This window comes from Natrix helvetica (genome assembly GCF_964273705.1).
Source record: "Natrix helvetica genome assembly, chromosome: 3".
NCBI classification, from domain to species: domain Eukaryota; kingdom Metazoa; phylum Chordata; class Lepidosauria; order Squamata; family Natricidae; genus Natrix; species Natrix helvetica.
In genome coordinates this window covers 176,237,803-176,259,583 of record NC_138549.1, presented here as the reverse complement: position 1 = coordinate 176,259,583, position 21,781 = coordinate 176,237,803, and the positions used below count along the sequence as shown (strand labels likewise).

General features: G+C 48.1%; 1 protein-coding gene across 4 annotated transcripts in view; it reads right to left on the bottom strand.

Moving 5' to 3' along the window:
• Positions 1-21,781, bottom strand: part of HCK (HCK proto-oncogene, Src family tyrosine kinase) — a 59,292-nt gene that overhangs the window by 23,101 nt on the left and 14,410 nt on the right. Inside the window, exons 1-2 of one of the 4 annotated variants that reach the window (XM_081948103.1) lie at positions 9,149-9,242; positions 567-690 (exon numbers count right to left, since the gene is read on the bottom strand). In XM_081948103.1, the coding sequence (XP_081804229.1) occupies positions 567-690; positions 9,149-9,165 (141 nt within the window). In that variant the 5' untranslated portion in view covers positions 9,166-9,242. Of the gene's footprint in view, positions 1-566; positions 691-3,800; positions 3,910-9,148; positions 9,243-21,781 lie in introns of those variants that run through there. The other 3 variants (XM_081948104.1, XM_081948105.1, XM_081948106.1) reach the window with 3 other exon arrangements.

Genomic DNA, 21,781 nt, shown 5'->3' with positions numbered 1-21,781 from the left:
AAGTAAAAACACCAGCAAGCCTCCTTCCCCCTACCCCATCCCACCCACCCACCCACTTCCAACAGAATGGCAGGACACAATGGTAGACCTGACACCAGCTTTGTTTCTACCTGGAAACCATTTCTGGACTTTTTGCTCGAGGACAGAAAAAAAAAAACCCTCTGTCCTTGAGCAAAAAGTCCAGAAATGGTTTCCAGGCTTTTGATCCTGGTTTTGGCTGATTCATACTATTTGTTGTCAAAGAAACGGCCAGTACAGGTATTCCTGGACTCATTACTATAATGGAGCCCACATTTTTTTTTGTTGCTCAGCGAAAGAGTTTTTAAATGAGTTTTGCCCCATTTCAGAGCCGAAGAAGCTTCTTGGATGAGAAGCAAAACGTCTTTAAAGAAAAAACAAGAAAGTCCAGTTTTGGGGGGGGGGGGGGGAGAGAAAAAGGCACCTCTGAGACAACCATTTTGTGACTTTTCTTGCCACGGTTGTTAAGTGAATCCCTGGCATTGTTAAGTTAGCAACACGGTTGCGGACTTCCTGTACTGGAACGAGAGACATGCGCAGATACATACCATACTTACAGTTGCATTGATGGTGGGTTGGGTGGTATAACGAAGATCGGGAGTCGAGTTCGAGTTCTCGTTCTGCTTTCCCTTTCCTGTGAGAACGTTGAGTTTGGATTCTGTGCAGCCCATTCTGGGGAGAGAGAAGGAAAGATCAAAGCGTAAACACTCCATTTTATTCCCCTTCGATGGGCAAAGCGAGTGAAATGGACAGGAGGCAATTTCTACCGTGTGAGAATACGGTTAAACTGAGATTTCACCCAGCTTAAACTTTTTAAATTTAGTTTCACTCATTGGGTTTGTCAAACATGTACAAGAGAACAGGTATAAGCATAAAGATGGACATGAACAAGGGAAATGGGTACGAATAAATGGGGACAGTGGGACAGGGACGGAAGGCAGGCTGGTGCGCTTATGCATGGCACCTTTACGGACCTCTTAGGAATGGGATGAGGTCCATGGTGGACAGTTTGAAGTTGAAGCTGTGGGGGTTTGAGGATGTAACAACGGAGTTAGGTGTTTGTCCTTGCTTCCACCATTCCTGTTCCTTTCGTTCTTTCCTTCTTTCTCTCCTTCTCCCTCCCTCCCTCTTTCTTTTTCTTTCTTTCTTTCTTCTTTCCTTCCATCTCTATTCCCTCTCTTCTTCCCTGACTCCCTTTCCCCTTCCTCCTTTCTTTTTCTTTTTTTCTTTCTTTCTTTCTTTCTTTCTTTCTTTCTTTCTTTCTTTCTTTCCTCTCTCCTTTTTTCTTTCTCTTTCCTTCTTTCCTTCCTTCCTTTCTCTCTCCCTTTCTTTTTTTCTTTTTCTTTCTTCTCTTTCCTTCCATCTCTATTCCCTCTCTTCTTCCCTCACTCCCTTTCCTTCCTCCTTTCCTTCCTTCCTTCCTTCTTTCTTTTTTTCTTTCTTTCTTACCTTCCTCTCTCATTTTCTTTCTTCTCTTTCTTTCCTTCCTTCCTTTCTCTCTCTCTCCCTTTCTTTCTTTCTTCTCCTTCCTTCCTCTCTCCTCCCTAACTCTCTTCCTTCCTCCCTTTCCTTCCTCCTTTTCCTTCCTCCCTCCCCCCCTCCCCCCCTCCCTCTCTCTTTCTTTCCAGCAATGTCAGTTGCCCCCCTTGTTCACCACGGCTAGCAAGCTCTACTAGAGGAAGTTGGGGTTTGCAGCCAGCAGCCTTGCTGGGGCGGCTGGGCGCCCAGTAGACTGTGTAAATATATTTTTCAATGCCGGGAATCCCCCGTTTGCATCTCCCGTCAACAAAGGCCACGGACAGAAACCACGGCCAGCAACGGTTCCTCTCCTGCTTTGCATCCCGAGAGGCAAATGTTTCTTCCCCCCTCGCACAAAGAAAGTAACAGTAGGTCTGAAATTCTGAATTTAATACAATAATACAATAGTAGAGTTGGAAGGGACCCTGGAGGTCTTCTAGTCCAACCCCCTGCTTAGGCAGGAAACCCTACACTACTTCAGACAAATAGCTATCCAACATCTTCTTAAAGACTTCCAGTGTTGGGGCATTCACAACTTCTGGAGGCAACTTCTGTTCCACTGATTAATTGTTCTAACTGTCAGGAAACTTCTCCTAAGTTGCTTCTCTCCTTGATTAGTTTCCACCCATTGATTCTTCTCCTACCCTCAGGTGCCTTGGAGAACAGTTTGACTCCCTCTTCTTTGTGGCAACCCCTGAGATATTGGAACATTGCTATCTTGTCTCCCCTCGTCCTTCTTTCTCTTAAGCTAGACATACCCAGTTCCTGCAACCGTTCTTCATATGTTTTAGTCTCCAGTCCAATTTGAGCTGCCTGAAGTAATGATTAGCAAAGGGATTTTTCTCCTGCCTGAGTAGAGGCTGGACTAGTTGACCTCCGAGAGCCCTTTCGACTGTAGGATTCTGGACACCTTCATCTTTACCCCTCCCCCCCGGTGCACCTCACAACAACCCTTTGAGGGAGGTCAGGATCCAAGATAGCACCCCCTTAAAGACCCACCAAGAAGCTTTCACAGCTGAGTGGAAATTTAAACTTAGCGCTTCCTTCTCTACCTCCTCCAGCTTGTTGGACTACAATTCCCATCATGCCCAACCACCGGCTGCCACCAGGTTGGGACACCCCCACAAGTCGCCATTTCTGCCTAATAAGTTATTTATATTCCTGTTTTCACATCCCGGGCAGCTTACAATTAAAAAAAAAAGTATCGCCTATTGCAGTTAAAATGCTAAAACCATTTTTGAGCCATAAAAGCCACGGAAGCATCCAAAATAAATACACCTAGTCCTCAACTTACGACCACAACGGAGATTCCAATTTCAATTCAAATTCCAATTTGTTAAGCGAGACACACACCCCATTTTACAACCTTTTTTTCCCACGGTCGTTAAGTGAATCCAGCTTCCCACCGACGTTACTTGTCAGAAGGTCGCAAAAGCGATTGTATGACACACACACACACACACAGAGGACACTGCAACCGTCATAAATATGAGTCAGTTGCCAAGTGGCTGAATTTTAATCATGTCACTGTGGGGATTGCTGCAATGGTCATAAGTGCAAGGACTGGTCGTAAGTCACTTTTTCCAGTGCCGTTATTAACTCCAAACAATCGCTAAACAAATGGCTGTAATTTAAGGATTTTTTCCATACACAGCAGCCGAGACAATGGGCCAGTTCACACATTCAGTGCCCCAGACTCGTGAACAATTTAAAAATAATGTAATTTATTTTATTAATTTTAATTGGATACCTGTCTTGTTTCAAAGCGACTCTGGGTGGGACCCACAGCACTGAAAGCATTAAAAAAAAACCATACAAGGAAAATATTTCTGAAAAGAATAAGCAATTACGCAGAAAAATAGAATTATAAATTAAGAGATGAGGGGGGAGGGAAGGAGGGAGAAGATGCAGGACAGCTGGGAGGAGGTGGATTTACAGATTAACAGAATTGGAAGGGACCTTGTAGGTCATCTAATCCAACCCCCCATCCAAGCAGGAGACCCTACCCCATTTCTGACCGATGGCAGTCCAATCTCTTCATGAAAACCTCCAGTGATGAAGCTCCCACAACGTCCGAAGGCAACTTCTGTCCCATTGAATTATAGAATAACAGAGTTGGAAGGGACCTTGTAGGTCATCTAGTCCAACCCCCCCACCCCCACCCAAGCAGGAGAGACCCTACACCAACAATCCATTTTCTAGCTTCACACAAGACCCCCTCCCCTCTACTCAAAACAAGCTCCCTGCCCTTGGTCCACGCTTACCTGCTGCCACGCTCACAAGCACCAACTCAGCCCCCAAGCCAGTTTTAGCATTACTGTGCGAAGGCAAGCGTGCCTCTCAACAAGCAGACGTCTGCCGGCAAATTGTGGGAATTAGGAAGTGGCTCACAATTTGTGCATCCCTGCAACTTCGCTTGGGAGGGGACCGAGGGGGAGGGAATCCCAACCGTGCTGTGTCACAATTGCAGCCATATCGTGGGAAGGGACCCGATGGGGAAATGCTTCTTCCTTCCGTCCTGATAGGAACCCTCCAGAAATTCACCCAGATGCACCAAAAAGCAGAAGCACGTTTAACACCACACACACACACACACACACACACACACACACACACACGACAGGAATTAAGCAGAGTGACTTTGAAACAGGCACTTGCAAAAGCCGGAGGGGGTAGGGTGGGATTCGAACCCACTATCCAGGATCAAAACTGACCTCATCAGAGTGATGAAGAGGAAGAGAGGAAAGGCTGTGAAGGCTGCCAGGAATCTGGGTTTTCTCTGTCACCCCAAAAACAGCAGCAAAAGGCACCTCCCCATGTCCCAGATTCGACAACACTAAAGTTTATTTGTTATTTTTGCGAATGACGCTTTATTTACTGTCATTATTTTTGCAAATAAAAGTTAATTTACTGTTATTATTTTTTGCCAATAACTCAAGGCAGTGAACATGTCAAACACACCTTCCTCCTTCCATACAACCAACAGCCCTGCGAGGTGGGTTGGGTTGAGAGAAAGCATGACTAGCCCAACGTCATCCAGATGGTTTTCATGGCTAAGGTAGGACTAGAGCTCACGGTCTCCCAGTGATTGGCCCAAAGTCACCCAGCCAGCTCTCATGGCTAAGGTGGGACTAGAACTCATCATCGCTTGGCAATTGGCACAGTCACCCAGCCAACTTTCCTGGCTAAGGCAGGACTAGAACTCACAGTCTTCCAGTGATTGGCCCAATGTCACCTAGCTGGCTTTTGTGCCTAAGGCAGTACTAGAACTCACTGTCTCCTGGTGATTGGCCCAAAGTCACCCAGTTGGCTTTCATGGCTAAGGTGGGATTAGAACTCACTGTCTCCTGGTAATTGGCCTAACGTCACCTAGCTGGCTTTTGTGCCTAAGGTAGTACTAGAACTCCCCATCACCTGGTGGTTGGCCCAAAGTCACCCAGTGGCTTTCATAAGCTAGGGTGGGACTAGAACTCCCCATCTCCTGGTGATTGGCCCAGTCACCCAGCCAGCTTTCCTCGCTAAGGTAGGACTAGAACTCACTGTCTCCCTATAATTGGCCCAAAGTCACCTAGCTGGCTTTTGTGCCTAAGGCAGTACTAGAACTCCCCATCTCCTGGCGATTGGCCTAAAGTCACCCAGTTGGCTTTCATGGTTAAGGTAGGACTAGAACTCACCATCTCCTGGTTTCTACCTTGATGCCCTAACCACTAGACCAAACTGTCTCTAAATGCCACCGTCCCAAACTTGGTACCATCAAGTCCTGCTCGAACGATCACTCCAGGATGCCCACATGCCTTAGATGGCTTTTGCAGATGGTTCTTCTATTCTTGTTGGTTATCTGATTAGGTGTCACCAACTTAATAATCTATTTATTAAGAAATATGAAGGATTGGTTTGTTTGTTTGTTTGTTTGTTTATCCAGTAGTGCCTGGGTACTCATTTGCTTGGAAATCAAATTTAATATGCAATGCATTTGGATGCAAACGTTTCATCCCAATCCCCATTGTTTGTTTGGTAATCAACGCACAAGCTACAACTTGTTCGTGCCGGCTGTTTCGTGACTCACTACATTATTTCCTTAAGGGAAAAAATTGGTACTCATTGTTTTTGGGTGCTCATTGCGCCTCCTGGAACTCGAATATATCATAACAGAGTTGGAAGGGACCTTGGATGTCCTCTAGACCAACCCCCCCTGCTCAAGCAGGAGATCCTGTACCATTTCAGACAAGGAGCTATCCAAAACTCTTCTTAAACCCCCCTCCCCAGTGATGAAGCACCCACAACTTCTGGTGGCAAGCAGTTCCACTGGTTAATTGTTCTCACTGTTAGGAAATTTCTCCTGGTTGCTTCTCTCCTTGATTAGTTTCCATCCATTTCTTCTTGTCCTGCCTTCTCTTTGGGGCGGCCCCTCAAATAATGGAAGACTGCTATCATGTCATCCATAGTCCTTGTTTGCGTTAAACTAGACATACCCAGTTCCTGCAACCGTTCTTCGTATGTTTTAATCTCTAGCACCCTAATCATCTTTGTTTCTCTTCTCTGCACTCTTTCTAGAGTCTCCACGTCTTTTTTATAATATGGTGACTAAAGCATACAATGAACGGTTGCAGGAACTGGGCATGGCTAGTCTAGTGAGGAGACATGATTGAAGTCTTCCAATATTTGAGAGGCTGCTACAGAGAGGAAGGGGGTCAAGCTATTTTCTAAGGCACCCGAAGGCCAGAGAAGGAATAATGGATGGAAACTGATCCAGGAGAGATTAAAACCTGGAAATAAGGAGAAATTTTCTGACAGTGAGGACAATCAAGCGATGGAAGAGAAATTGCCTTCAGAAGTTGTGGGAGTTTCATCACTGGAGGCTTTCAAGAAGAGACTGGACTGTCATCTGTCAGAAATGGTGTAGGGTCTCCTGCTTGGGTGGGAGGTTGGACTAGATGACCTCCAAGGTCCCTTCCAACTCTGTTAATCGGTAATCTAATTGGTGACCAAAACTGGAGGCAATACTCCAAGGCGGTCCTAACACACTTCATGTGGTCTTGAAGGTGCGTCTGTTAATGCCGCCTAGGACTGCATCACGTCGAGTCCCAGGGTACCGCTGTATTTCACACCTCTTAACCGCCCATTTCCCTCAAAGAGGATTTAAATCATTTTAATGCCGCTTATTGTCTATTATTGTTTTTGAACTGCCATCTGCTTGGCGAAAGCGGCAGAGGAGCAGAGAGATTCTTGAAAATAAAAAAATAATGACTCCGTGGCTAAGACGCTGAGCTTGTCGATCAGAAAGGTTAGCAGTTTGGCGGTTCGAATACCTAGCGCCGTATAACGGAGTGAGCTCCCGTTCCTTGTCTCAGCTTCTGCCAACCTAGCAGTTCAAAAGCACGTAAAAAGCGTTCTGGGCGCCTTCAGCGTTGAGTCTTGCCGGCCACATGACCACGGAGACGTCTTCGAACAGCGCTAGCTCTTTGGCTTTGAAACGGAGATGGGCACTGCCCCCTAGAGTCGGGAACGACTGGCACATATGTGTGAGGGGAACCTTTACATTACTTTACATACATACATACATACATAACAAAATAATAAAATAAACTAAAATAATAAACTAAAATAAAAAATAATAAACTAAAATAACATGAAATAAACTAAACTAAACTAAAATAAATAAATAAAATAAAACTATATATAAAAACACCAGCCTGAGGATGGCGAGTGAGACCTCACCAAAACGTTGCGAAGACAATCTCAATCTTACACGGGAAAAGACCCAAATACAACAAGACCAGCATATACTGTATGTACATATACATACATACATACATACATACATACATACATACATACATACATATGTATTTGTGTTACAACCCCTGGTATGCCCAAATTCCAGTAAGGGTATGATGAGAGCTAAATAGCTTGAAATAGATCTATACTAGTCTCCCTTTATTTATTTATCAGCACAAATACAACATACACATATATATATACATATGTATATATATACACATACACAAAATAAACTAAAATAAGTAATAAACTCAAATAAACCAATAAACTAAAATAATAAAATGAAATAAAATAAAATAAACTCAAATAAACTCAAATAATAAAATGAAATAAAGTAAAATAAAATGAAATCAATAAATAAACTCAAATGATAAAATGAAAATGAAATAAGTAAACAACTAAACTAAACTAAACTAAAGCCCCCGGTAGTCCAGCTTGCTCAAAGAGTGACGCCACTGACCACATGCGGAAGTCGCTAGGAGGAACTGAGGCTCAGCTGTGATAGCAGAAGTTTTCTCCCATCGGTCTGGAAACCCTGCAGTGGCTTTCCTCCTTGTTGCAGACTGCAAAAAGCCTGCAACAGCTGGAAACCTCGGAGTTTCAGTTAGTCCTCGACTTACAGCCATTCAAAGTTACAGTGGCATTGAAAACAGTGACTTATGGCAGGTCCTCACACTTACGTCCATCCCAGTATCTCCATAGTGACATGATTAAAGTTCAGATGCTTGGCCACTAAGTAGTAGTCCTCGACTTACAATCATTTGTTTAGCAACCATTCAAAGATACATTGATACTGAAAATGTCACTTGTCACCAGTCCTCACACTTATGACCATCCCAGTAACCCTGTAGCCATCTGATCAAAATTCAGGTGCTTGGCAACTGGCATGTACAAATAGTCCTCGACTTATAACCGTTCATTTAGTGACTGTTCAAAGTTGCAATGATACTGAATATGTTAATTGTGACCGATCCTCACGCTTACGACCATCCCAGCATCCCTGTGGTTACATAGTCAAAGTTCAGGCGCTTGGCAACTGGAATGGACAAGTAATTTTACTTTTATATAATCGTATTAACTAGCCATTTCTATAGCAACAAATCGATTTAATCAGTAAAATCCAAAATCAAACTTTCATTTTTCCCCCGCCTCAAGTACAAAGTCCAGAAGTGGTTTCCAAGTAGAAATAAAATTATTTGTATTTTTTTCCCCTTGATCAAAACAATTTGTGGAGCCCCCACAATTTAGGAGGTCTTAAGGTGCCATTCAGCCACAAAGGCGAACATGATGTCCTCCAGATGTTTCCTCAATTTCTCCACCTACTGTCCTGTTGAGCTCCTGGAACAGGCAGTGTAAGAATTGTGACAGCCACTATGTAGGACAAACAGGTAAAAGACAGGCAAAAGGAATCCATGGACACCACCCAGCAGTCAGGAGAGATGATGAAAAGCTCTTAATTGCACCACCCTTGGACAGATGCCACCATAGTTTGAAGCTGTGAGCATCGGAGACCAAGCCAATGCTGGAGAATTCTTGGAATTCCTGGCACTCGGACAAAGCAGCTGTCAGCAGGCAGGTAGAGGTAAACAACATTTACACGCCATTCAAAAGAGAGAGTCAAAAAGCTAAAAAGGAAACCAGAAGACCAAACCACCAGCTATCGACACCCAGAGATTAACGCCAAGATTAATTTCAGACCAACAACCAAGCTGCAAACAACAGCCCCATCAAGGAACCACCAACTCAGGCGAACAATCACACAGTCAACAACAGTCTAACCAAGGAACCAGCAAGAAGAAGACAACCCCAACAACAATAATGTAGTGCAAACCTGAGAGCAGCCCCCATTCCCTTGGAGCACTGATGCTGCTCCCTAGTTGGGTGATGAAACGTCTGCAAGAAAACAACCGAGCTCAGCGAGCACGGAGGACTCCACAGTTCTACTCCTCCTCTTTCTCCTCCTCTTCCCCTTTCCCGTCTCCTCTTCCTCCCCTCCTCCTCCCAGCCCTTCTCCTTTCCCTGCACACCACAGATCACGCTACCTTCTGGCACTAATGATATCACCTAGTTGAGGCATGACACATCTGCAAGAAAGCCACCAACCTCAGAGAGCCCCAAGGACCCCATAGTCTTCCTCCTCTTCCTCCTCCTCCCCACTGCAAACCCCACTCCCTTCTATCACTGATAATGTTATCTAGATGGGTCGTGAAACATCTGCAAGAAAACAAGGAAGCTCAGAGAACACCAAGGAATCCACAGTCCTCCCCCTCCTCCCCCAATCCCCCTTCTCCACTCCACAATCCCCACTCCCTTCTAACACTGATGATGGTCCCTAGTTGGGTCATGAAACGTCTGCAACAAAACAACCAAGCTCAGAGAGCATCAAAGACTCCACAGTCCTCCTCCTTCCACTCCTCCCACTCCTTCTCCTCCTCTCCACTCCCTTTAGGCACTGATGATGTTATCTAGTTGGGTCATGAAACGTCTGCAACAAAACAACCAAGCTCAGAGAGCATCAAAGACTCCACGTCCTCCTCCTTCCACTCCTCCCACTCCTTCTCCTCCTCTCCACTCCCTTTAGGCACTGATGATGTTATCTAGTTGGGTCATGAAACGTCTGCAACAAAACAACCAAGCTTAGAGAGCAGGAAGGATCACACAGTAGTCCTCCTCCTCCTCCTCCTCCTCCTCCTCCTCCTCCTCCTCCTCCTCCTCCTCCTCCTCCTCCTCCTCCTCCTCCTCCTCCTCCTCCTCCTCCTGCTCCTCTCTGCAAACCCCCTTCCTTCTAACACTGATGATGTTACCTAGCTGGGTCATGAAACATCTGCAAGAAAACTATCAAACTGGGAGAGGACCAAGGACCCCAGAGTCCTCCTCCTCCTCTTCCTCTCCACAAACTCTTCTCTCTTCCACTACTGATGTTCCCTAGTGGGGACATGAAATGTCTGCAAGAAAACCACAAAGGTCAGAGAGCATCAAGGATCCCACAGTTGTCGTCGTCCTCCTCCTCCTCCTCCTCCTCCTCCTCCTCCTCCTCCTCCTCCTCCTCCTCCTCCTCCTCCTCCTCTTTCTCCCCACAAACCCTACTCCTTTCTGGTACTGATGTTAGCTAGTTGGGTCATGAGAGCACCAAGGACCCCCAGTTCTCCTCCTCCTCCAACCCTATTCTCTTCTAGCACTGATGATGTTACCTAGTTGGGTCATGAAACATCTGCAAGAAAACTGGGAGAGGACCAAGGACCCCAAACTCCTCCTCCTCCTCCTCTCCACAAACCCTCCTCTCTTCCACTACTGATGTTCCCTAGTGGGGACATGAAATGTCTGCAAGAAAACCACAAAGGTCAGAGAGCCCCAAGGACCCCACAGTTGTCCTCCCCACTCCCACTCCTCCTCCTCCTCCTCCTCCTCCTCCTCCTCCTCCTCCTCCTCCTCCTCCTCTTCTTTGCAAACCCCACTCCCTTCTAGATCTGTTGATGTTACCTAGTTGGGTCATGAAACATCTGCAAGAAAACAAGGAAGCTCAGAGAACACCAAGGACCCCACAGTCCTCCTCCTCCCTCCCTCCCTCCCTCCCTCCCTCCTTCCTCCCCCTCCACTCCACAATCCCCACTTCCTTCTAGCACTGATGATGTTATCTAGATGGGTCATGAAACATCTGCAACAAAACAACAAAGCTCAGAGAGCATCAATGGCCAACACCATTTCTCTTCCTCTCATCCCACCTTTGGCACAAAAGGCAACTGAGGGTGACTTTGGGCCAATCACCAGGAGATGGAGAGCTCTAGTCCCATCTTAGGCAGGAAAGCCAGCTGGGTGCCCAGTCTGGCACACCCCTGAAACAAAGGCTGCTGGGGGACCTTGGGAAACATAGCGTGGGAAGCACCTGGCTGAGCTAACACATTCTCCAACCCAGAAGAGGAAGAGGCCAGCGTGCTTCCCCCCTCCCCCCCCCCGGGGCCTTCTCTGCACCCGGTTTCAATGAAGTGTCAAACACCCAGCTGCAACTAGCCAACCCCAAAGCCGCAGGGTGTTCGGGAAGCGAGATCCGAACTCGTGGTCAGAAGCAGGAAACAAGAGTGCAAGTAAAACTCACTGAGCAGAGTCTGTCTGGCAGGCAGGAAGTCTGTACCCGGCTGATTAAAGAAAGGGGCAGTTTGGGGTTCGGGCTGCTTCTCTGCCAGGGACCCTGAGACAGGGAATGACGATTGTGACGGTCGTACAGCGGGTCAATACATAACAGTACACATATAGACTGGGTGAGACCAGGCTTAATAGCAGTGACTGGGAGAGGGATCTTGGAGTCTTAGTGCATAACCCAGGGGTGTCCAAATTTGGGGACTTTAAGACTTGTGGACTTCAACTCCCAGAATTCCCCACAAGTCTTAAAGTTCCCAAGTTTGGACACCCCTGGGATAACCAGTTAAATAGGAGCCAGCCGTGTGCAGCGGCAGCCAAAAAAGCCAACGCAATCCTCAGTTGCATTAACAGAGGGATACAATCAAGATCAAGGGAGGTACTAACACCACTTTATAGGGCCTTAGTAAGGCCACACCTAGAGTACTGCATCCAGTTTTGGTCTACTAAAGGTAAAGGTATTCCCCTCACACATCTGTGCTAGTCGTTCCCGACTCTAGGGGGCGGTGCTCATCTCCGTTTCAAAGCCGAAGAGCCAGTGCTGTCCGAAGATGTCTCCGTGGTCATGTGGCCGGCATGACTCAATGCCGAAGGCGCACGGAATGCTGTTCCCTTCCCACCAAAGGTGGTTCCTATTTTTCTACGTGTTTTTTTCGTGCTTTTGAACTGCTAGGTTGGCAGAAGCTGGGACAAGTGACCGGAGCTCACTCCGTTACGCGGCGCCTGGGATTTGAACCGCCGAACTGCCGACCTACTGATTGACAAAGTCAGTGTCTTAGCCACTGAGCCACCACATTTCTCTTTGGTCTACTACTACTACACTATAAAAAAGAGATTGAGACTCTAGAAAGAGCGCAGAGAAGAGCAACCAGGATGATGAGGGGACTGGAGGCTCAAACATACGATGGACGGTTGCAGGAACTGGGCCTGGCTAGTCTAGGGAAGAGAAGGACCAGGGGAGACAGGAGAGCAGCCTTCCAATATTTGAGGGGCAGCCAGAGAGTGGAGAAAGGGGTCAAGCTATTCTCCAAAGCACCCGAAGGCCAGACAAGGAAGAATGGATGGAAACCGAACAAGGAGAGATTCAACCTGGAAATAAGGAGAGATTTTCTGACAGTGAGAACAATCAACCTATGGAACAGAAGTTGCCTTCAGAAGTTGTGGGAGCTTCGCTTCATCGCTGGTGGCTTTCCAGAAGAGACTGGACTGCCATCTGTTAGAGATGGTGTAGGGTCTGCTTGGGCGGGGGTTGGACTAGATGACCTCCAAGTTCCCTTCCAACTTTGTTAATCTGAATCTCTCTGAGATGATCAAAGCAGGCCTGGAGGCTAAAACCTATGATGAACGGTTGCAGGAACTGGGCCTGGCTAGTCTGGTGAGGAGAAGGACCAGGGGAGACAGGAGAGCATCTTCCAATATTGGAGGGGCTGCCACAGAGAGGAGGGGGTCAAGCTGTGCTCCACCTGAAGGCCAGAGAAGGAACAATGGATGGAAACTGATCAAGGAGAGATTCAACCTAGAAATAAGGAGGAATTTCCTGACAGGGAGAACAATCAACTAATAGACAAATGGCAGTCCAGTCTCTTCTTAAAAGCTTCCATGATGGAGCAGCCACAACTTCTGGAGACAAGCAATTAATTCTTCTAACTGTCAGGATTTTTCCCCTTAATTCCAGGTTGCTTCTCTCCTTCATTAATTTCCATCCATTGTTTCTTCAGGTGCTTTGGAGAACAGAAGAGAACAGAGTTGGAAGGGACCTTGGAGGTCTTCTAGTCCGACCCTTTCCTCAACCAGGAGACCCCACCCCATTCTGGTCCAATGGCCATCTGGTCACTTCTTAAAAACCTCCAGTGATGGAGCACCCACAACTTCCGGTGGCAAGCAGTTCCACTGGTTAATTGTCCTCGCTGTTAGGAAGTTTCCCCTTCGTTCCAGGTTGCTTCTCTCCTTGGTTAGTTTCCATCCGTTGCTTCTTCTCCTGCCTTCTTTGGTGCTTTGGAGAATAAGTAGACCCCCCTCCTCTTTGTGGCAGCCCCTCAAATATTGCAACACTACTATCCCGTGATTCCTTCGGTTCGGCTTTAACCCACTTATCGCTCCTGGTCTGACCGCCTTTCTGTCCAGCTCAATATTTCCGACCCATTTCTTTCAAAGTCACTTTTCTTCCCGATTTGCATCTCTTTTCATCTGTTTGCAACTTCATGTTCCCTTTTTCTGGGGTTTATTTTGGTAAACTTCCTTTTTCTAAGGGAAACCTTTTCTTGGGTGACTCCCTGGGCGCAAAATGTTCATCTTAGCAAAGGTTTTATTGTTGCTGTTGTGAAAAATCACCTGGTGGACTTCAACTCCAAGAATGCCCCAGCCAGCGTTCGCTGGCTGGGGCATTCTGGAAGTTGAAGTCCTCCAGGCTTAAAGTTTTTCCGGCTGGGGCATTCTGGGAGTTGAAGTCCTCCAGGCTTAAAGTTTTTCCGGCTGGGGCATTCTGGGAGTTGAAGTCCTCCAGGCTTAAAGTTGTGACAGCTGGGGCATTCTGGGAGTTGAAATCCTCCAGGCTTAAAGTTTTGCTGGTTGGGGAGTTCTGGAAGTTGAAGTCCTCCAGGCTTAAAGTTTTTCCGGCTGGGGCATTCTGGGAGTTGAAGCCCTCCAGGCTTAAAGTTTTTCCGGCTGGGGCATTCTGGGAGTTGAAATCCTCCAGGCTTAAAGTTTTGCTGGCTGGGGCATTCTGGGAGTTGAAGTCCTCCAGGCTTAAAGTTTTGCCGGCTGGGGAATTCTGGGAGTTGAAGTCCTCCAGGCTTAAAGTTTTGCTGGCTGGGGAATTCTGGGAGATGAAGTCCTCCAGGCTTAAGGTTTTGCCGGCTGGGGCATTCTGGGAGTTATAATAATAATAATAATAATAATTTTATTTGATTAGCCGCAACCCTCTCCCGAAGGACTCGGGGCGGCGTACAATCAAGCAGATAAAAAATACACATAAGACAAACATATATACAAAAACAGAGACATATACATATGTGCATGGAGGAGGATGGACTTAAGTGAAAGACAGTTAAAAAACACAATTTAAAATCCCCTAATAAAATTACCAAATTAAAAAACCCATCAGGAGCGTTACTAAGTTATGGTCGAGCCAGGCCAGCTATTTGGAAAAGGTGGGTCTTGAGCTTGACACGGAAGGAGCGGAGGTCAGTAGTAGTCCTAATATCCGGGGGGAGGTCATTCCACAGGGCTGGGCCCGCCACAGAGAAGGCTCTGCTCCTAGGCGCCGCCCATGGCACTGTCTGGTAGACGGCACCTGGAGAAGTCCCTCTCTGTGCGAGCGGATGGGTCGTAGGGATGTATGGGGCAGAATACGATCCCGCAGGTAACTAGGTCCTGAGCCATGGAGCGCTTTAAAGATCGTAATCAAAACCTTGAAACGCACTCGATAGACCACAGGGAGCCAGTGCAGCTCGCGCAGGAGAGGTGTCACATGGGAGTACTTGGTACTCCCCATAATCACCCGCGCGGCCGCATTCTGGACCAACTGCAGTCTCCGAGTGCATTTCAAGGGGAGCCCCATGTAGAGAGCGTTACAGTAGTCCAGGCGAGACGTCACCAGCGCATGGGTGACTGTGCGTAAGGCGTCCCGGTCCAATAGGGGGCGCAATTGGCGCACCAGGCGAACCTGGTGGAACGCCCCCCTGGCCACGGCTGTCACATGTTCATCCATGGACAGCCTGGCATCCAGGAGGACGCCCAAATTGCGCGCCCGCTCCACGGGGGCAAGTTGAATGCCCCCAATGGCCAGAGATGGAATTATCTGGTTGAACCGGGGGGCCGGAACCCACAGCCACTCCGTCTTGGAAGGGTTGAGCCTGAGTCGGTTGTCATCCATCCAGACCCGTACGGCTTCCACACACCGGGACATCACTTCGATGGCCTCGTTGGGGTGGTTCGGGGTGGAAATGTACAGCTGAGTATCGTCAGCGTACAAATGATATCCCACCCCGAAACCACGGATGATCTCACCCAGCGGCTTCATGTATGTGTTGAACAGGAGCGGCGAGAGGACCGACCCCTGTGGCACGCCACAGGTAAGGGGGCTTAGGGTCGACCTCTGCTCCCCTGCCAACACACGTTGCGTCCGGCCAGAGAGGTAGGAGCCGAACCACCGCAGAACGGTGCCCCGGACCCCTAACCCCTCCAGTCGGTGCAACAGGATACCATGGTCGATGGTATCAAAAGCCGCCGAGAGGTCTAATAGGACCAGGATAGAGGAGCAACCCCTATCTCTGGCCCTCCAGAGATCGTCTACCAACGCGACCAAGGCCGTCTTAGTGCTGTGCCCAGGGCGAAAGCCGGACTGGCGCGGGTCTAGATAATCATTCTCCTCCAGATGTCGTGGGAACTGAGAAGCCACCACACTCTCTACAACCTTCGCCAAAAAGGGAAGGTTGGAGACAGGACGATAATTGGCCAGCTCCGTAGGGTCCAGGGAAGGCTTCTTGAGCAAGGGTCTCACCACCGCCTCTTTCAAGGCGGCCGGGAGAGACCCCTCACCCAATGAAGCGTTCACTAGGCCCAGGAGCCAGTCGCGTGTAACCTCCCAGGAAGCCAGTACAAGCCAGGAGGGACACGGGTCCAGCAAACATGTGGTAGGTCGCAGTCGTCCACGCAATCTGTCCAAATCCTCGATGGCAACCAAGTCAAACTCCTCCCAAAAAGGTTTCTCAAGACTCGCCACTGGCGTCTCGACTGGGCCACTGAAGGGGACCCAATCCTTCCGGATTTGAGCGACTTTATCCAGCAGGTATTTCCCAAACTCCTCTGCTCTACCCTGTAGAGGGGCCTCCCGCGGCCTCTGAAACAGAAGGGAGCGGGACACCCGAAACAGGGCGGCAGGGCGGTTCTCTGCGGATGCAATGAGAGCGGCACAGTATCGACGTTTAGCCGTTCTCAATGCCACTAGGTACGTCCTTAAATGGGCTCGTACCTGTGCTCGGTCCAATTCGGATCGGGAGGATCTCCAACGACTCTCTAGGCATCTCTTGCGGCGCTTCATCACCCTTAGCTCCTCGGTGAACCAAGGAGCCAGGGTGAATCGTTGCCGCCGGAGAGGCCGCAAAGGCGCCACCCGGTTCAAGGCCCCGGTAGTCGCATTATTCCACGCGGCCACCAGGTCCTCTACCCGAGGGCGGGTCAGGGCTGCAGGAGGTGGCCCAAGCTCCGTCTGGAACCTATCTGGTTCCATTAAGCGCCTGGGGCGGAACCAGTTGAAGTCCTCCAGGCTTAAAGTTTTTCCGGCTGGGGCATTCTGGGAGTTGAAATCCTCCAGGCTTAAGGTTTTGCCGGCTGGGGCATTCTGGGAGTTGAAATCCTCCAGGCTTAAAGTTTTTCCGGCTGGGGCATTCTGGGAGTTGAAGTCCTCCAGGCTTAAAGTTTTTCCGGCTGGGGCATTCTGGGAGTTGAAATCCTCCAGGCTTAAGGTTTTGCCGGCTGGGGCATTCTGGGAGTTGAAATCCTCCAGGCTTAAAGTTTTTCCGGCTGGGGCATTCTGGGAGTTGAAGTCCTCCAGGCTTAAAGTTGTGACAGCTGGGGCATTCTGGGAGTTGAAGTCCTCCAGGCTTAAAGTTTTGCTGGCTGGGGCATTCTGGGAGTTGAAGTCCTCCAGGCTTAAAAGTTTTTCCAGCTGGGGCATTCTGGGAGTTGAAGTCCTCCAGGCTTAAAGTTTTGCCGGTTGGGGAGTTCTGGAAGTTGAAGTCCTCCAGGCTTAAAGTTGCCAAGGTTGGAGATCCCCATTTTAGAGCAAGCTGGGCATCTTTTGGGCTTTTCCTGTCAGTTCCTGCTTTCTCTCGTGATGTGAAATGTGACACTGGTGGATATTTGGGGACTTTTCCACAGATATATATACAGATAGGTCATAAAATAGGTCATAAAACTAGGCGCAGTTGCGCAGCGAATCCGCTGAATGATTTTCCTGACTTACAACTGTAATGTACGTATTGATTTATTAAATCTTATGTGTATGTGTTTTCCAGCGTAACTCTGGAACGCCTTGAGCAATTTCAACCAAACTTGGTGCACAGATGACTTTCTCCCTGGAAACAAATACTGTGGGGGTAAGACACCCCTAACGCTCCTCGGGATGTATGTTCTGTTAAGATACAGCCTGTTGTGCCTTAAAATGGCTTCTTCTGTACTGCTGCAAAATGGCTTCTACTGTTTGCCATGGTAACAGCTTCACTGTACTCCACAAGGGGGCTCCCTCTGGTAAGGGGGATAATCCAACATTAGAAATTACTTTGGTCTGGACATTCCCCTTCCCTCCTCTTATAAATAAATACCCGGGAATGCCGGGTTATCGGCTAGTGGGTCATAAAACTGGGCGCAGTCACGTAGCGAACCCATTAAACGACTGCCCCGGGTTACAACTGTGTGCATTGATTTATTAAATTATCATTAAATTTAAATTATTAAATGCCACTCTTTCACTCTGCAAAGTGAGTGTGCAAAGGATAATTTTGGGCTCCATTATGGGGACTTCCTGTAAATTAAGTCCACATTATAAGAACCAGTTTGCTGTAGTGGGGAAGGTCCTGCTGGACTAGAATCTTGGAACCGGGAATTCTAGTTCTCTTTCAATACCATACACTAGCAGAGTTGGAAGGGACCTTAGAGGTCTTCTAGTCCAACCCCCTGTATAGGCAGGAAACCCTATACCGTTTCAGACAAATGGCTATCCAACATCTTCTTAAAGACTTAAAGATGCTTTTCCTTGGCTATGAAAGCTGGCTAGGTGACTTTGGGCCAATCTCCAGGAGACATTGAGTTCTAGTCCGGCCTTAAGGATGAAAGCTACTGGGTGACTTTCAGCCAATCACCAGGAGACAGTGAGTTCTAGTCCCACTTTAGGCATGAAAGCCAAGTGGATGACTTTGGGCGAATCACCAGGAGACGGCGAGTTCTAGTCCTGCCTTAGGCATGAAAGCTGGCTAGGTGACTTTGGGCCAATCACCAGGAGACAGTGAATTCTAGTTCCACTTTAGCCATGAAAGCCAGCTGGGTGACTTTGGGCCAGTTAGTCTCTCTCAGTTCAACCTTCCCTCACTGGAAGGTTGTTGTTATGGGGGGAAATAGGAGGGGCCATTCTTTATACTGCTTTGAGTGGTACACAATAAAAGCGGGATATAAATCTAACAACAACAACAACAATACATTTGATGCGTGCTCTCGGTTTTCAATCATTTTAACAACAGTCAATAAGGTTCTCTTAAGACTTTACGCTGAACATCTAATTTAGGATATAGTTATTTAAGACAATAATTCCCAAGGGTAACATATATCCTATACCTAGAGATCAAAGTTAGTATTTTTCAAACTTAACAGCTATAAGATGGGTGGATTTTAACTCCCAGAATTCCCCAGCCAGCTATGCTGGCTGGGGAATTCTGGGAGTTGAAGTCCACTCATCTTAAAGTTGAACAAAATGAAAAACACTACTCAAGTTGGAAAACAGACGAAGTTAACTCCCCCAAACCTCCTGAAAACCAGAAATATTACCTCAAAATTTCTTAGTTTCTGGTTCTATATGTAGAGGGGGGGAAAGGGGTTTTATTTCTATTACAACGTCCGTAGTCCTCGACTTATGACCATCATTGAGCCCAACATTTCTGTTGCTAAGTGAGACAATTGTTCTTGCCACGGTCGTTACCGCCTTGAGACAGCTTACGACCTTTCTTGTCACAGTCGTTAAGTGAATCCCTACAGTTGCGAAGTTAGTGACGTGGTTGTTAAATGAATCTCTCTCCCCCGTTGACTTGGCTTGTCGGAAAGGCGCAAAAGGGGATCACGCAACCTCGGGACACTGCGACCACCGTCGTAAATGCGAGGCAGTTGCCAAGCGTCTGGATTTTGACGGGGGGATTGTGTGGGGATGCTGCGACGGTCGTAAGTGTGAAAAATGGCCGTACATCACTTTTTTCAGCTCAGTTTTCAGTTGTAACTTGGAACGGTCACGTCACTAAACAAATGGTTGCAAACCAAGAACTAGCTGCAGCTGAGACCACTGAGATATTATCTTTAATTTCACATGCTCAGTCAATATTCTTCACCCCAGTTTGGTCATTTCCGTGCTAAATTATTTTAGGCGCATGCCCGGCATTGGGAGGGAGGAACAGGAAGGAGTAAACGATCCGGAGTAATCCAAATGGACACTCTTTACGCTGCAGCATTTATCTGCACCAACTAACTAAAAGAAAAGATCATGAAAATGATATCGGCATTATTTTAGTGTAACAAGGGATGGACAGAGTTGGAAGGGACCTTGCAGGTCATCTAGTCCAACCCCCCCGCCCCCGCCCAAGCAGGAGAAACTACTACACCATTTCTGACAGTTGTCAATCCAGTCTCTTCTTGAAAGCTTAAACCAAGATTTAACAGATTAACAAAACTGGAAGGGACCTTGTAGGTCATCTAGTCCAACCCCCCCCCCCCCGCACACACCCACTCAGGCAGGAGAGTCTACACCTGTGATGGCGAATCTATGGCATGCATGTCACAGGTGGCATGTGGAGCCCCCACCTTCCTTCTTTTTTTTCTTTCCCTCCCTCACCTTCTCTCCTTCCTTCTTTCCTCCATTCTTCTCTCCTTTCTTCACTCATTTCTCTTTCTTTTTTCCCCTTCCCTCTTTGCTCCTTCCTTCACTTTTTTCTTTCCTACCCTCCTTCCCTTCTCCCCTCCCTGCTTCTCACCTTGACCTCTCTCCTTCCTTCTTTCCTCCCTTCTCTCCTTTTTCCCTCCTTCCTTTCCTTCTTTCCTCCCCTCCTTCCTTCTTTCCTTCCTTCTCTCCTTTCTTTCCTTCTCTCCTTCCTTCCTTCCTTCCCTCCTTCTTTCTTTCCTCCCTTCTCTCTTCTTTCCCACCTTCCTTTCCTTCTTTCCCTCCTTCCTTCTTTCCTCCCTTCTCTCCTTTCTTTCCATTTTTCCTTCCCTCCTCCCTTCTTCCCTCCCTCCTTCTCACCTTCCTTCCCTCTCCTTCCTTCTTTCCTTCCTTCTATTTTCTTTCCCTCCCTCCTTCCCTCCTCCCCTCCTCCCTTCTCACCGTCTTTCCTCTCTCTTTTCCTTATTTCCTCCTCTTCTTCCTTCCCTCCTTCCTTCCCTCCTTCATCCCTCCTTCCTTCCCGCCACGCCGCTCACCCGACGGCTCTCCTCCCAGGCTGCCCCGACGGCGTTTTCTGAGCCTCCCGCGCTCAGTGGAGCCCCCGACGCCTCTCCTGGCGCATCCCCGGCAGCCGCCTGCGATCCTCCCCGACGGCCAGCGAGGCTCCACTGCCAGGGCAGCGCCGGGCACCGCCGCGGAAACCAGACCCGATCGAGGCCGCGCCTCCTGCCAGGAAGCGGTGCCCGCGGGCGCCTCCTGCGCATCTGGCTGGGCGCTCAGCTCGGGGGTTGCCCTCTAGGGATCGCGCCTGCAAAACGGGAGCGGGGGGGGGCAGGCTTTCCGGGGGGGGGCGGAGAAGGGGTACTAAATGCACAAGGTGGGAAAAGTGCAGAGAAGAGCATCTCTGACCTTCCCAGCTGCCTTCCACCAAGCAAAGCCCATGGGGGAAGTGGGATTCGCTTAACGACTCTCTGACTGGCTTAACAACCGCAATAAAGGTGGGGTTAAAAATGGCACCCAGTTGTGTGATGACTCATTTAACGACCAACTCGCTCAGGGAACAAAATTCTGGTCCCAAGTCAGGCAATCGGTCCGTGTGACGTGGGTGACGTTGAAGGAGGGGGACCGGGGACTATAATCGCCTTGACTCCCACTGCTATGCTAAATATAAATATTATACAGGGATAAAAATCAAGATAAAAGGGATGCTACCACTGCGTAGGATTTTGGTAAGGCCACACCTGGAATATGGTGTCCAGTTTTGGTCGCTGCATTGCAAAAACAAAATCTTGAGACTCTGGAAAGAGTGCAGAGAAGAGCAACCAAGAGGATTAAGGGACTGGAGGCTAAAACATAGGAAGAACAGTTGCTGGAATTGGGTCTGTCTAGTTTGATGAAAAGAAGGACTTGGGGGGGAGGGGGGCATGATAGCAGTCTCCCAATATCTGAGGATGTACCCAGTCACCACATTACAAAAAAGATGTTGAGACTTTGGGAAAAGTGCAAAGAAGAGCAACAAAGAGGATTAGAGGACTGGAGGTTAAAATATATGAAGAGCAGTTGCAGGATTTGGTTTTGGCTAGTCTAGAGAAAAGAAGGACTAGGGGGGGACAGGATAGCAGTCTTCCAGGGTTTGAGAAGCTGCCCCTAAGAGGAGGGAGTCAAGCTATTCTCCAAAGTCCCTGAAGGCAGGAG